Source organism: Rhea pennata, chromosome 3, assembly GCF_028389875.1.
Source record: "Rhea pennata isolate bPtePen1 chromosome 3, bPtePen1.pri, whole genome shotgun sequence".
NCBI classification, from domain to species: domain Eukaryota; kingdom Metazoa; phylum Chordata; class Aves; order Rheiformes; family Rheidae; genus Rhea; species Rhea pennata.
The window spans coordinates 31,421,092-31,434,372 of NC_084665.1; the positions used below are offsets into that span (position 1 = coordinate 31,421,092).

At 40.7% G+C, this 13,281-nt stretch overlaps 1 protein-coding gene and 1 long non-coding RNA gene across 2 annotated transcripts in view; one reads left to right on the forward strand and one right to left on the reverse strand.

The window, feature by feature from the left end:
- Positions 1-7,988, forward strand: part of EPAS1 (endothelial PAS domain protein 1) — a 77,951-nt gene extending 69,963 nt beyond the window's left edge. The window contains exons 12-16 of the mRNA XM_062571925.1: positions 2,258-2,742; positions 3,867-3,990; positions 4,079-4,196; positions 4,681-4,872; positions 5,622-7,988. Coding sequence (XP_062427909.1) covers positions 2,258-2,742; positions 3,867-3,990; positions 4,079-4,196; positions 4,681-4,872; positions 5,622-5,773 — 1,071 coding nt within the window. The 3' untranslated portion in view covers positions 5,774-7,988. The remainder of the gene's footprint in view (positions 1-2,257; positions 2,743-3,866; positions 3,991-4,078; positions 4,197-4,680; positions 4,873-5,621) is intronic.
- Positions 1-13,281, reverse strand: part of LOC134138373 (uncharacterized) — a 60,077-nt gene that overhangs the window by 13,125 nt on the left and 33,671 nt on the right. The gene's annotated exons all lie outside the window — the stretch shown is intronic.

The window sequence follows — 13,281 nt, forward strand, 5'->3', positions numbered from 1 at the left end:
GGCTGTGCTGCCATTCAGAGAGACCTGGACAGGCTGGAGAGTTGGGCGGAGGGGAACCTCATGAGGTTCTACAAGGGCAAGTGCAGGGTCCTGCACCTAGAGAAAAATAACCCTATGCACCAGTACAAGCTGCGGGCTGACCTTCTGAAGAGAAGCTCTGCAGAGAAGGACCTGGGAGTGCTGGTGGACAACAACTTGACTATGAGCCAGCAATGTGCCCTTGTGGCCAAGAAGGCCAATGGTATCCTGGGCTGTATTGGGAAGAGTGTTGCCAGCAGGTCAAGGGAGGTGATCCTGCCCCTCTCCTCAGCCCTGGGAAGGCCTCATCTTGAGTACTGTGTCCAGTTCTGGGCTCCCCAGTACAAGAGAGACATGGAGCTACTGGAGAGAGTCCAGCGCAGGGCTATGAAGACGGTCAGATGGCTGGAGCACCTGCCCTGTGAGGAACGGCTGTGAGAGCTGGGCCTGTTCAGCCTGGGGAAGAGAAGACTGAGGGGGGATCTTATCAATGTGTATAAGCACCTGAAGGGAGGGTGTCAAGGGGACAGGGACAAACTCTTTTCAGTTGTCCCGTGTGACAGGACAAGAGGCAGTGGGCAGAAACTGAAGCACAGGAAGTTCTGCCTGACCGTGAGGGGGAATTTCTTCCCTGTGAGAGTGACGGAGCACTGGCACAGGTTGCCCAGAGAGGTTGTGGAGTCTCCTTCTCTGGAGATCTTCAAGGCCCGCCTGGATGCAACCCTGTCTAACATGCTGTAGGTGACCCTGCTGAGCAAGGGGTTTGGGCTAGATGATCTCCAGAGGTCGCTGCCAACCTTACTGATTCTATGAAATCAGTCCCATACTAGCAGGTAGTAGAGATGCACGTTGTATGTACATAACATGCAAGCCACATTTGCACATGTACATTAAGATTTTGAGACACAATAGCAACAAAACCATACACTTCTAAAAGCTTAGGTCTAAATTTCTGGCCCTTGGTGTCACTGATGAAATAGCTAAGAAAAAACAAGCTGACAGCCTTCAGACTGTGAAAGCTTCTGTGGGCTAGATAAGGAATACAACAAGCAGCATCATTTTTTTTTTAATCTCATCTGATGACTAGCCAGTAAACATCCTTTCTAGATGAAAAATATAAATAAACTTAAGTCCTGCAAAATCTCAAAATGAAAAAGAAACACCCCTTGTACCCACATATTTCCAGTAACTTTAAAATGAAACCTGCCACTTTGGACATACTCTTCTTGACTAAACTCTTGGAGGATTTGTTCCCACGTAGGTCAGACAAATGCAGAAATTTTTTGGACATAAAGTGACATCCCTGCAGTCTCCATCTCCTTACACCCTAATCAGAGTATAAGTATAGATGTTCCCTCTATTATTAACTCTTTTAGTCCTCCACTGGTACCACATTACATCAAGCAAGCTAGTGGATAAAAGTTGTAGGCCTGATTCGGCACACCTAACTTTAGGTACTCAACTGAAATGCCTTCATTAAGCGTTTACATTTCTTCAACGATCAAGAGAAGGGAACAGGCGCTGCTGAGACCTCAGACACTCATCTCCTTCTATTAGTCCTATGGAAAGTCTGAGGACGAAGTCTTTAGCCCAAATGAGGTACCTCGATTTGCCAGAGTAACTTGCAAACTTACTTAGTAAAAGATACTGCCATAATTATTATTAATCCTTCTTTATGGACTTTATGGAGGTTCTTTATGGATTTAAGTAAGGTAGGCTGAAGTCCATATCCCAAAGAAATTTTAGTATAAGTTTGGACATAGGATCAACCAAAAAAAACCAGTAGAAAGGATGGACAGAGATGAGGGATAAAATGTGGATCAGGATCAAAATCAGTGCAAGACCTGACACCTACAAAATTGAATTCTGTCAAATTCAGTATCTGCTTGTTTAGGTGTGTTTCATAGCTCAGTGACATACAAGATCTAGTTCACATCACACTGATGTTCCAGGGTGTTTTCAAGCTGCTCTAGCAAATACTGCTTATCTGGGAGTCTAGCAGGGTTTTTGCCTCAGTTTATCCTGTTACTTTACTGATTATGATATGATGACCATATATGCCATTCACAGAAATAAGACATGTCTATAAATAGAAACTGCCTGGTTAATTAAGTAAATTTAGCATATGATGATTCTTCAGCCTTGTATCTACTAGTATTTCACGTAACACTGACTGCCGTAATTATTATTAACCTTTCTTTATGGACTTAAAGAACCTCCATAATTCATTTTTGTGCAGACTGATTTCAATGAACTGGACCTTGAAACCTTGGCTCCTTACATTCCTATGGATGGAGAAGATTTCCAGCTCAGCCCAATCTGCCAAGAAGAACGTCCTCTTTCTGAAAGTGCACAAAATACCCAGCAGAATCTAAGTAGCATGAGTACCATCTTCCAACCCCTAGCTTCTGCTTCACAGAATGAGTTCCTCCCAGAGAAGTATTGCCCACAGCTATCAAATAAAAACATTAACCCTGGTCATGGATCTCTGTCATCTGTGTTCTTCAACAATATGAGTAGATCATCACTTCCACCATACCATGACCAAGCCAGCACTCCTTTATCTTCAATGGGAGGAAGACCAAACACCCAGTGGCCACCTGATCCCCCATTAGAATATGTTCCTACTAAATGGAGACTCATGGATAAATACTCAGGATCTTTATCAAGTTCCCCCTCAGGGCCACCTGTACATTCTCCCAACGTGCCTACATATAAAAAAAGGTAAGAAGTTCTGTGTTGTTACTGTGTGTTTTACTCAAGGTTTTTTGGTCATAATCTTGAAAAATTCTTCTTATCAGTTCAGACGGAATAAATTGTTTAGATAGGCATTAGGAATACTGGCAGCTCAGGCTCTATTTATGGGGAAATCAGTGTGGTGCTTTGAACAGAAGTCTGAACAGCTCTGAACATCAGTGGCAGCAGAGGTGGGCTGTTAACTTTTCATTACCTGTAAGGAGACATTAGTGGGTTTTCTGTTGGCCAGAAAAAAATTGCACAAGATTTGCAAAACCAGCTTTACTTTATGCAGTTTAGAAAAGTTCTGAAAAACCTACAGATGAGAGCATGATCCAGCAGAAAGCTGAGAATCATGCTTACTTTACCTTGCATGTATTTTTTGCACAATAGAAACCAGGAGAGAGGGAAGGAAGAACAGTGAATAGGACAAGTACATTTATTGTCGCTACATGCAAGTGTTATAACTAAGATTTAAAATTGCATTTTTTTTCTACAGCCTTCCTTACCTTGGTCACTTTCTTACACATGTGGACAGCATTGGATGAAACTGTAGATCAAAGCCTACAGCCCTATAAGTTTCTTACCTTTTTCAAAGAGCTTTTGAACTGTGTGCAGAGTGTATACCTTAACTGTACAAAATAGCACAGGTCATTTAAAAACATAAAGCTGTGCAGCTTACCTGAAGCTTACTTTGGGGGTTTTTAGTTATTGGCAGAAATACCAGTGTCTGAATTTGCAGTCGGAAAGAGAAGGTTTGTCCCTGAACAGCAACATTTGTGTCCAGACTTAGTATGCAAAACAAGGGGATAGGCATGGCTCTCAAATCCCTATACTTAAAAATTGCATGACTCTATTCCACAGCATTTTTATGTCTGTCTGGAGATTCCTAGAGACAATTTATACCAGACTTTCATTAGTCTTTGATCCAAAAAGTCAAAAGTCTCCAAGGCTTGTGAAACAACTGACAAATAAAAATATTTGATCAAATGCTTGAGGTCAATCTACTGTTACATGTCAAAGACACCTTAAATGAAAGAAGAATTTGTAACTGAACAAGGTGGTTTAGATCTGCTTGCCTGCTCACTTACCCAGAGATCTTTTCTTAACAGGCCACTGGATGCTTTTGGGCAACGACGCATAGACATAAATCCTGCGAGAATTGCTCTGTCTAACAGTTTGAAACTGAAGCGACAACTGGATTATGAAGAACAAGCCTTGCAACAACTGAGTGGGGTAACCATAGAAATGCATTCCCTTCAAAATATTGGGCACACCAAGATCATGAATGTATTTATTCATTTTGCTGTTCTTCAAATTCTAGGGCGACCCATCTGTCATTAACCCGTCTCATTTAATGTGGAAGAGAATGAAATTTCTAAAAGGTGAAAATTGTTCCTTGGTTACAGAAAAGAAGTCTCTCAGCACAAGTGTTCTTACTGGTAAGACAAAATAAATTGTTTCAAGACTGTACATTGCAAAAACAAAATTTTAAGTCAGTTTGAATAGAAACAAAAACTCTTTCAAAAGGAAGGTAATGTCAACAAGCCCTGTAAAATTTACAATAAGCTAAAATTAAAGATCAGGTTATATGACTAAGAGCTGAACAGTTCAAGGTACATTTGAAAATGGCCAAGTAGATCATTTCATACATGTTCACACCATTGCTTACTGAACCAAGGCGTGGACATGTCAGAGCTAGAAAAGTTGCACTGATACTTTCTCTCTACAACACTGTGTTTCATTATGCAAACTTACCTTGAGTGCACTGCTGCCTCCAGAGCTAGCACTGCTTCTGGACTTCCTTTGTTACAGGATGCAGGTGTACCTCAAGAAGATGATCACTTTGCTTTGCATTACTGTTATCTACTGTCACATAACAAAGGCTTAATTTACCTTTTTTGTCTTTTTCCCTCTTTAAATAAGATGAGTTTATTTGTAACTCAAGAGGTCTGAGCCAACCAATGAACCAACTGCAGCAGCAGCAACAGCAGCAGCAGCAACAACCACCCCCCTGTGGCAGTCCTGGGGAGAGTCTGAAAACAGGAACTTTCCCCCCTCAGTTTTACAGTTCCCACTATCAGGACTTTACTGTCCAGCCAACTCATAAAGTGTCAGGTAAGAGCGATCAAATAGAGAGTTTGGAAGGTACTGCAGTTTAGTTCCAGCGCTGATGCCATGACAGGAAACATTAAAAAAGAAAAAAAATAGGGATTTGAAGGGGGGGGGGGGGAGCTAGAGAAGATGATAAACCTAGAAGCAAATATAAACTGTTTTGTAGAGTGAAAAATGAATTCTGTTTAGTTTGAAACTTTAATGCTTACATTTGCTATATATGGTGGGGGAAATGATTTATGCCCTTCATTTCAGCTGAAGTTAGTTAATACCTCTCTATCGTAGAGGTCCAGTCATCCTCTTGCATATTCTTGCCTTATGATGGGATTGACTAAGTTGTACTAAACTTAAGTGCAGCATTGATACCAGAGGTTTGTGAGTTGGAGGCATTTCTAAAAATTAAAGGGGGAAAAAAAGAAAAAACAAAACAGACAGTGTGAATTTAGAAAATTGTTGCTTACTACTCCTTTCTTGATTTGAGCCAGTATCATTTTCCTCAAGCAGCCTGAATGTGGGGGTGGAGGTGGAAAGCTTCACAAAGTGTCAGTGTGACACTCCTATAGCAGCTGAAGGCAGTCTGATGCATAGATTTGTGCTGAAAACTGTAACTATTGGTTTGAGGCATATTGACTTTTAAACACAGAATAAAATTAACTGGTGTAAACAGAAGAGGAAGGAGAGGAAACAGGGCCTCTCTTTCTCTCTCTGGTCTTACTTAACACTTACTTACTTGAATAATCTATTTATTTCAGGTATGACAAGTCGTCTGCTGGGGCCCTCCTTTGAACCATATTTGTTGCCTGAATTGACGAGATATGACTGTGAGGTTAATGTCCCCGTTTTGGGCAGTTCTACGCTCCTGCAGGGAAGTGAACTGCTCAGAGCTCTGGACCAGGCAACCTGAGCAATCCTGCAATATTCCTCGGCCTATACTGTTCAAACAGCTTCAGTTTTTAAATATATTTTTGCAAGTAGACAATTTCTAATACCAATACACTTTTACAGGATTTTACTTAGATATTGAACCTGTCCACGTTACCAAATAGTGGCCTTTTGAAGTTACTCACTTTATTATTCATATAAAGAAATACATCTACTGTATTTTCTCTATTGCAATTAAAGTGTTGTTTAGAGAGTTTGATTGCCCTCCCCTTATCTCGTTGCCTGTAATTTATACTCTAAAATTTTCTTCAATTTTTATGCTAATAAAAGGCTGTGGTATAAATGCCTCATCATGTGATACTTTGGCTGCAGTACTGCAAAGATTTCTTTTTATTGCCAAAGATAAATGAAACAAATTTGATCTCCAACCACAGTTTTCTGTTGATCTGCCAAATGAAAATCCTTTGAGTCTTTCTATTTACCAGCATTTATCATATTGTAACTGTAATAGCTTCTGGAAAAGCATACTGAAGAAAAAAAATACAGCCCTCTGACCCCTCCCCTTTTCCCTTATTTTAATACACTTTGTTGAAAGAAATGTGAATGGTGAATTGCAATGCTTGTGGGTATCTGTGAAAGTTGCACGTCGTAAGCTTTTTTCCTCAGAAGCAAGCCAGATTCTCAGCTGACTTAACCTGGCTTAGCTCTACGGACCAGGGAGTCCTACAGATTTACCCCAGTGGAGGATTTAGACTTGTGTCTTGGTTTTTGATGGGGCTTTCTTGTTTTGTTCCTTTTATTTTTACACAAAACAGAGGGGTTTTTCTTAATTCTCTCTGGGTCAATTGTTAATCATCTCTTGGTACTTTTGCTATATCTTGGACACAACAACTTTTTAAGAGCTGTTTCTGCTAGAACTATAGTATTTGTTATAGCGTTGCTGATACTTTCAGAGTCTGACCAGCGGCCAGTACTAACACTTCTGACTAGTGTTGTTAGCTTTTATATGTTTTATATGCCAACTAGCAATATAACCTACAATACTGATTCATTAAAACTAAAAGTTTAAAGTAGTATTTCCCAGTGTATTAGGCTGATCAATTATAAGTAGACAAAAAAAAAAAAAAAAAAAAAAAAGAATTAAGGGTTGTGTAGTGAGATCAGTAGCTAGCAGACAGTTCTCTATCATTTTAACTTGCCTTATATTAATCAATAGTTGAAATGTCATTAAAAGGCAGCCATTTTCAGATCTCGAACTTTTCAACTATCATCCACATTCAGTTATCATCAATCATCATCATTATGCACATACTTTAAAAAAATAAGGCTTTGAATATTTTCAAAGGATGTGAAGGAATAAATTGCAGACTACCTAAGCAGCAAAAATATTAACATTAATAAAAGGCAGGTGAGCAGTTCTGACTTTGAAATCCATACAAACCTAGATATTTGCTGAAATATTTCAGCTTCCTTCCTCCACTGGTATAAATCATTGTAGCTGCATTGAAGAAAATGGAACAGTGGCAATTTACACAAGGTAAAAGTCTGGCCCATAAAGCAGTCCTTAGAGCAAAGCTGTCCTTCTCAGACTTCCAATTCCACTGAAGCCTGTTTTCTAAAATTGCCTCTATCATGCACTGACACTTGCATAGAAGGAGCCTCGAGTTCTTTGAGCACTTCAGAGATCATTCTGTTAAGTTAATCTTAACCATGTACACTATGCGCTCTTAAAAAAAAATATATATATATATAAAAAACAAAGCTGAAGATCTTCTTTTGCTATTGGTACATAACATTAAAAAAAAGTCCCCTATTGCAGGCAGATCTTTGAAGAGTTTATTACCAAAAATAAGCTACTTTTAAAGTGAACCTACTTATAATTATGTGGAAAAATATATTGTAAGCATCAAATCTGATGAAAATTGGCAAGCCAGCTTTGACAAATTATTTGCAGTGGCAAGGACTTAAAGGCTTCAAGGATTAATGACACTTGAATACTGCTCTTCTGTTTCTTATTTGTGTAGTTTCAGCATTAAAAATGTTATACCCTAACAGTTTACTAAAACACTCTGAAAGAATATTCCATGTCTTAATATTAATCATACTTTTCATCATAATTATTTCATAATCTATATTGCTGAATTCTTATTGACAATATTATAACTGTATGGGAACTTTAACTTGATAAGGAAATGTATTTTGACACTGATACCTTATTAAAGTATACTGATCCTAAATTCTTTGCGACTCATTTGCTATGAATTTGTCATTTGTTGTATCATTGTAAAACAAAAGTATTTATTAAATTATTTATAGAAAATAAAGGTTTGCATTGATCTTTAAAGAATGAAAGACCAAAACAAGTTATCTGTATTTGAAAGCTGGGAAGTAAATTGACAAAGGCGCAAACTGTCAACCTTGTGCTAGGGTTTTTCAGGTGATTAATCCAGCTTTCCTTCAACAGCGTGTACATGCCCTGCAGACTGGTCTTCTGAAACCTTTCTTACGATTCAGATATCTGCACCAATTTCAAAAATGGATTTCTGTCTAGGAGGTAAGGGTGTCTTTTTTAACGCTACTCAAGAAAAAAAACACCCAACAAGACAAAAAAACCAACAAGAACAGCAATTTGACAAAATGAATGGTTGCCTAGAGGCATGTGCTTTCATTTTTAGAGGCTGAGTTGCTACAAATCCTTATTTCAGTTTTTGTGGCAGTAACATAAACTGTCATATTCTGGCAATCCTGACAAGTCCATGAATAACAGCTTTCCACCAGACATGCTGCTACTTCACCCAGCCCCCTGTCACGACTCCGTTGTGCACGCCAGTCTTGGCTGTCTTGGTCCTTACAGATTTTACTTTTTGCCTGTGTAGTTGACACTGATCATGTAATACTGATCGACACATTAAGAATCTCACTTTCAGCCACACACTTAAATTTGAACTGGATTCTGTGGCAGTCGCTGGTGCTTAACCCATCACCTAATGCCATTTAAAACAGCTCAACAGTGAAGCTGCTGAACTATCTGCCTATGGAGGGGGCAGTGCCTCTCATCTCCACATTTAATATAGATGGGAGGCTGGACAGAGGTTAAAAAAAAAAAAAAAAAAAAAAAGTAAAACACAATCCCTTGCTTCTAGCTCTGTCGTAATTAAGAGTAATCAGTTTGCAGCAAACGCCTGGCAGTGCAGCGTGGCTGGTGCTGTGGACCTTATCTCCCATTTAAAGCCGCCAGTTCACCTTTGGGACACTTTGACAGTTCTGTCGGTGAAAAGCCAACCAGTTAGATAGGCACTGATCAGAAGAGGTCAGGCCCAGTCGTGCAAGGTTATAGTTTAATCACATACTGCTATTACTCTACGCTCACAAACCATCGGGTGCTAGTTCTTGGGTGTTCAAATGTAGCTGATGATGCTTGCTAGCACGCTTTTTTCCAAAGAGCTTCAACTGTTCTCCACTTCCCCCTTTCAAATAACTGCCCAAAGAACAGAACCACTGTTGCCTACAGCTTGCTGCTGCTTCTTTCTCCTGCCGCAAAAGCCTCCTCATGGTATTCAGCTTTGTGTTTGCATATGAATGTCCTACTGAGCCAACCTCTTACTGCAATTTCTGTACCAAAAAAGACCCAAACGCTAGCCAGAAACGTAATATACAGATGGCATCAATAGCTGAGCTTTGTTCTGCTTAACAGTGTTTTATTAAGATTTTTCTCAAAACCTTTTTGAGTTTTTTTTTTTTCTCTCAGTAGGCCAGTAGACGTGCTTATTTCCGTGTGCATCTTTCGCTGCTTAAAAGCAACATATCTTATCATTATAATCTGGCATCTCTAACAGCATAGACAGAAATAGTCACAATTATGTTGGCTGACATTTACTATGCTCTGCTGAAAACCAGGTAGTACAGTTTTGTCATAATCTCATGACTTGGGCTAATTTTCAAGTTCATCTTTTTTTTGCTCATTCCAACAAATGTTCAAAACATTTTTTTTTTTTTAAGAAAAAACAAGTTTAAAAATGGTTCAGCCATTTTAAGGATAGTACTAGGGAAAAAAAATGGCAAGGACTGCTCTATTTTCAAATGCAAAGGAAAAGGAATTTCTGTATGGGATAGTGGAAAAAAGGCAAGAAACCCACTGCCACAAGTCAGCCCTCCTTGCCCCAACTCGGGTTAAGTTTTAAATGCATAGTTTTAGTGGAGTTTTTCTTGAGACCCCCCCATTTAACAAACTGGTATCAGGGTGACAAAGCAGAACCTGTCCTGCATGCGAAGGACAAACACTTAACAAGCCATCACTGCCGCAGCTGCTGTTCAAAGTCAGACCCTAGCAAAACCTCAAGAGGCGTTTTTGGGAGGAACACAAGGAAACCTAACAACGTTTGCACTATTTCTTTGTAATGTCTACTTGAATAATAAAGACATAGTAAACGTGAATGCTGTGGCTCCCTCGAGGTAGCAGGAGGTAGCAGGAGGCGATGCTCCACCACGGGATGGTTACGGTCTGCAGGTGGGTGCAGCGCCTGTCAGGCAAACCTGGGCTAACGCACCCCTCCCTCCCTCATCCGGAGCTCATTCAGCCCATGCCCTGAACAGCAGTGGGAGTCCGTCTGTCTGTCTGTCTCTCTCATTTTCCCCAACTGCTCCATATATTTCATGTAGGTAAGATTCATGCTGTTTATCATGCAAACAGTTAAAACATTACAGGGAATTCTCAATATGCTCATATAAAACATGATCACTAACAAAACAGCAAAAATGTCCAAATAACTCAGAGCAAAGTATATCTTTTCAGACAAGCCCCCAGTTTCCTAAGCAATGCTGAGATCTGTGGAGAGTAGGTAATCCATTACATTTTTTTGCAAGAGCACTGGATAACACTTTGGTCTAACACATGACTTCTCTTGTTCTAGCTGGGGAAAATTTCATCAGTTACTTCATATATTCACATACACAGCAGACTTTTTTTTTTTTTGAGCACTCCAGAGATCATTCTGTTAAGCGCAACAGTAGAGATGCAGAAATACTCACATTTAAATAAACAGCATTGTTTTCCTTTTTTCCCCAACACTATTGTAGACTTCCCAAGAGAAAAAGAAATGATTTCCAAGGGGAAAAAAAAGAAAAAAAGCCTTACCAATATTTTCTTACAATAGCAAAACCTGTCAACCCTTCTGAGCTTTTGCTCCCTTTGTGCAAGCCAACACACAGGCCTTTTAGTTATCTGGGCCTGCGTGTGAGCCCAGTGGGCTCATCCGTGCCTGCAGGTTTCTGCCACCTCCACGGGCATCCACGCGTGCATTCTCACACCCCTGGGCTCTCCTCATTATTCCTGCTTTCTGTAATGGAGTACTGTTTTTTTTTTTTCTCTTAGTCAACTGCAGCTATAAAAGAAGCTCTAGCATTTGGTATGCACCCCATTTCTGTGTAATCACATTAAAAATGGCTTCATATAAATATCAAAAAAACATTAGCTGTACTGTTTCAAGGCATCAGTGATGTTTCTCCTGTCCGAAAGCCAGCCTGCAGTTTTGGCAGCTTGTGATTTATCACACGTCTCACATGGAACATTTTTCTTGAAGTCCGAAATTCCTGTAATCAAGGAGCTAGTTAATTCTCTTCACTAATGCCTTTCCATTAGTAACGTGGTGAAGAGCTGTTAAGGTATCTTGTTAGGACTCAGAAGCACAAGGCTGAATCTGGCTTGCAAGGACTACCTGCAAACCAGCTGGCATCAGCTACTGCCATTGGCACTGGAAAGTAATAGGCGGCTGGATGCACCAAAAGTGGCTTCGCTCCCTTGTATGCTATTTGCTATGGAAATTGCTGTGTCTTAGCCACAGTGGCTGGAAGAACTGCCTAGGCTTGGGTCACACTTGAAAAAAAAATCAAAAACATTTAAACAGGCTCATTTAAAGAAAAAAAAAAGTCTGTATTTAGGTCTTGGAGCTATAAACAAAGCTGGCAAGCTAGATCCTCAAAGGCATTAACACAAGAAAACAAGAAGCACATACACCCTAAACGTTTTTTTATATATCATGATTTTTAATGTGACTGGAAGCAAAGGACTGGCAGTGGCTGTGTTTTATAAGAAAAAGCATTGCACTGACAGCTCAAGTGACTGAACTTGCTCCCCCACAGGACTGGGAAAGGCAAACTGACAGAGAAGTCTGCTGTGGTGGAGTCCAGAAACCTGCCTCTGAAGCTGCCCCTCAAGGCTTATCAGCATCACTCTGGAGCAAGTAATCGCAGAAGGCCTCAAGGTCCTACATGAGCCCCCAGCAAGCCCAGCTAGTCCCACCCATCAAGCATCTCGAGTCCTCCTGTCTCTCAGTTGTTCAAAGTGCTTCTACACTGCAGCAAGCAGCCTTCTCTGCTTAGTCCTGAGTCCGAACCTTCTCTCTAACACAGACCCCATTTCTGCCTCTAGCTCCCAGTTTGCACTCTAGCCTGCACTCTGATGTTCCGGTCTCCATGGTGGGCTGCCTCCCCCTGCCCCTCTTACTCTCCCCACCTCACAGGCCTGCTTGAAGCCACCCCATCTCTATGTGTCTCCTGGTACAGGCAGCAGTTTGCAGCACCAATCCCTGGGCTCGCAGTGGGGCTCTTTCAGGTTCATCCCTGGAGATCCTGCCCTGGTTGGCAGCTTGATACAGCCACCAGCCCGACACGCAGCCCTTTTTGCCCAAGCCACCTGCTTCTGTAGCTCCTCACCTGAGCTCACGTTGAGATTTTCCAAACAAAGCCCATTCCCGGTCTTCCGCTGGGCATGGCTGACCACAATCCTTGCCCTGGCCTAAAAGCAGATTTCAAGTTTGTGGTCACAGGAGGCTAGCACATCCCCTGAGAGCTAGACAACGCTACCAATCAGTTTCAAATGTTTTCTTCAGCTCCTACATGGCTGTTTCAATTTGCTGCTCAAGCAAGCGTTGGTGTCAGTGCAGACGAGAAAGGTGACTACGGCTCACAGAGTTTCTCTTTCATCATCTCCTTGACGCTTCCTTCATGGAAAATTGTAACAAATTTCAGAAGCACATTTGGTCTCTTTTCGTTTTGGTGACAGACTGCAGTCTTGGGAATGACAGCAGACTTGAGCTATTTCCCCAGGCAGCTAAACTCTTATGCTTTTGCTCCTTTTAGTCCTATTAGCACAGTAGGACTAACAGTAGCTAGAAGAGAATCCCAATTTGTGGTTCTCCAAACCTGCTCCCCACACAACTAATTTAACATTCAGGACAAAACCCAAGCCTCTGATCAGCAGAGGTGAGTGTTCCCCTCAGAGTGCTTCTCCATCCCACTACATGCTTGATAGACACACAAAAAAAATTGCTATAGGCTTAAGAGAGTGATTTCTAAATCCAGCTGTATCCACTTACACTTTCAGCTCTGGAGAATCCTGATGTACTCATGCCAAATATTACCCATTGCAGAGCTCAATAAAAACAACCCCTAAAAACAAAACAAGAAAAAAAAAAAAAAAACAAACCAGCATACCTTGAAAGAAAAATGACCAATAAGAATCCAATGTGTAAG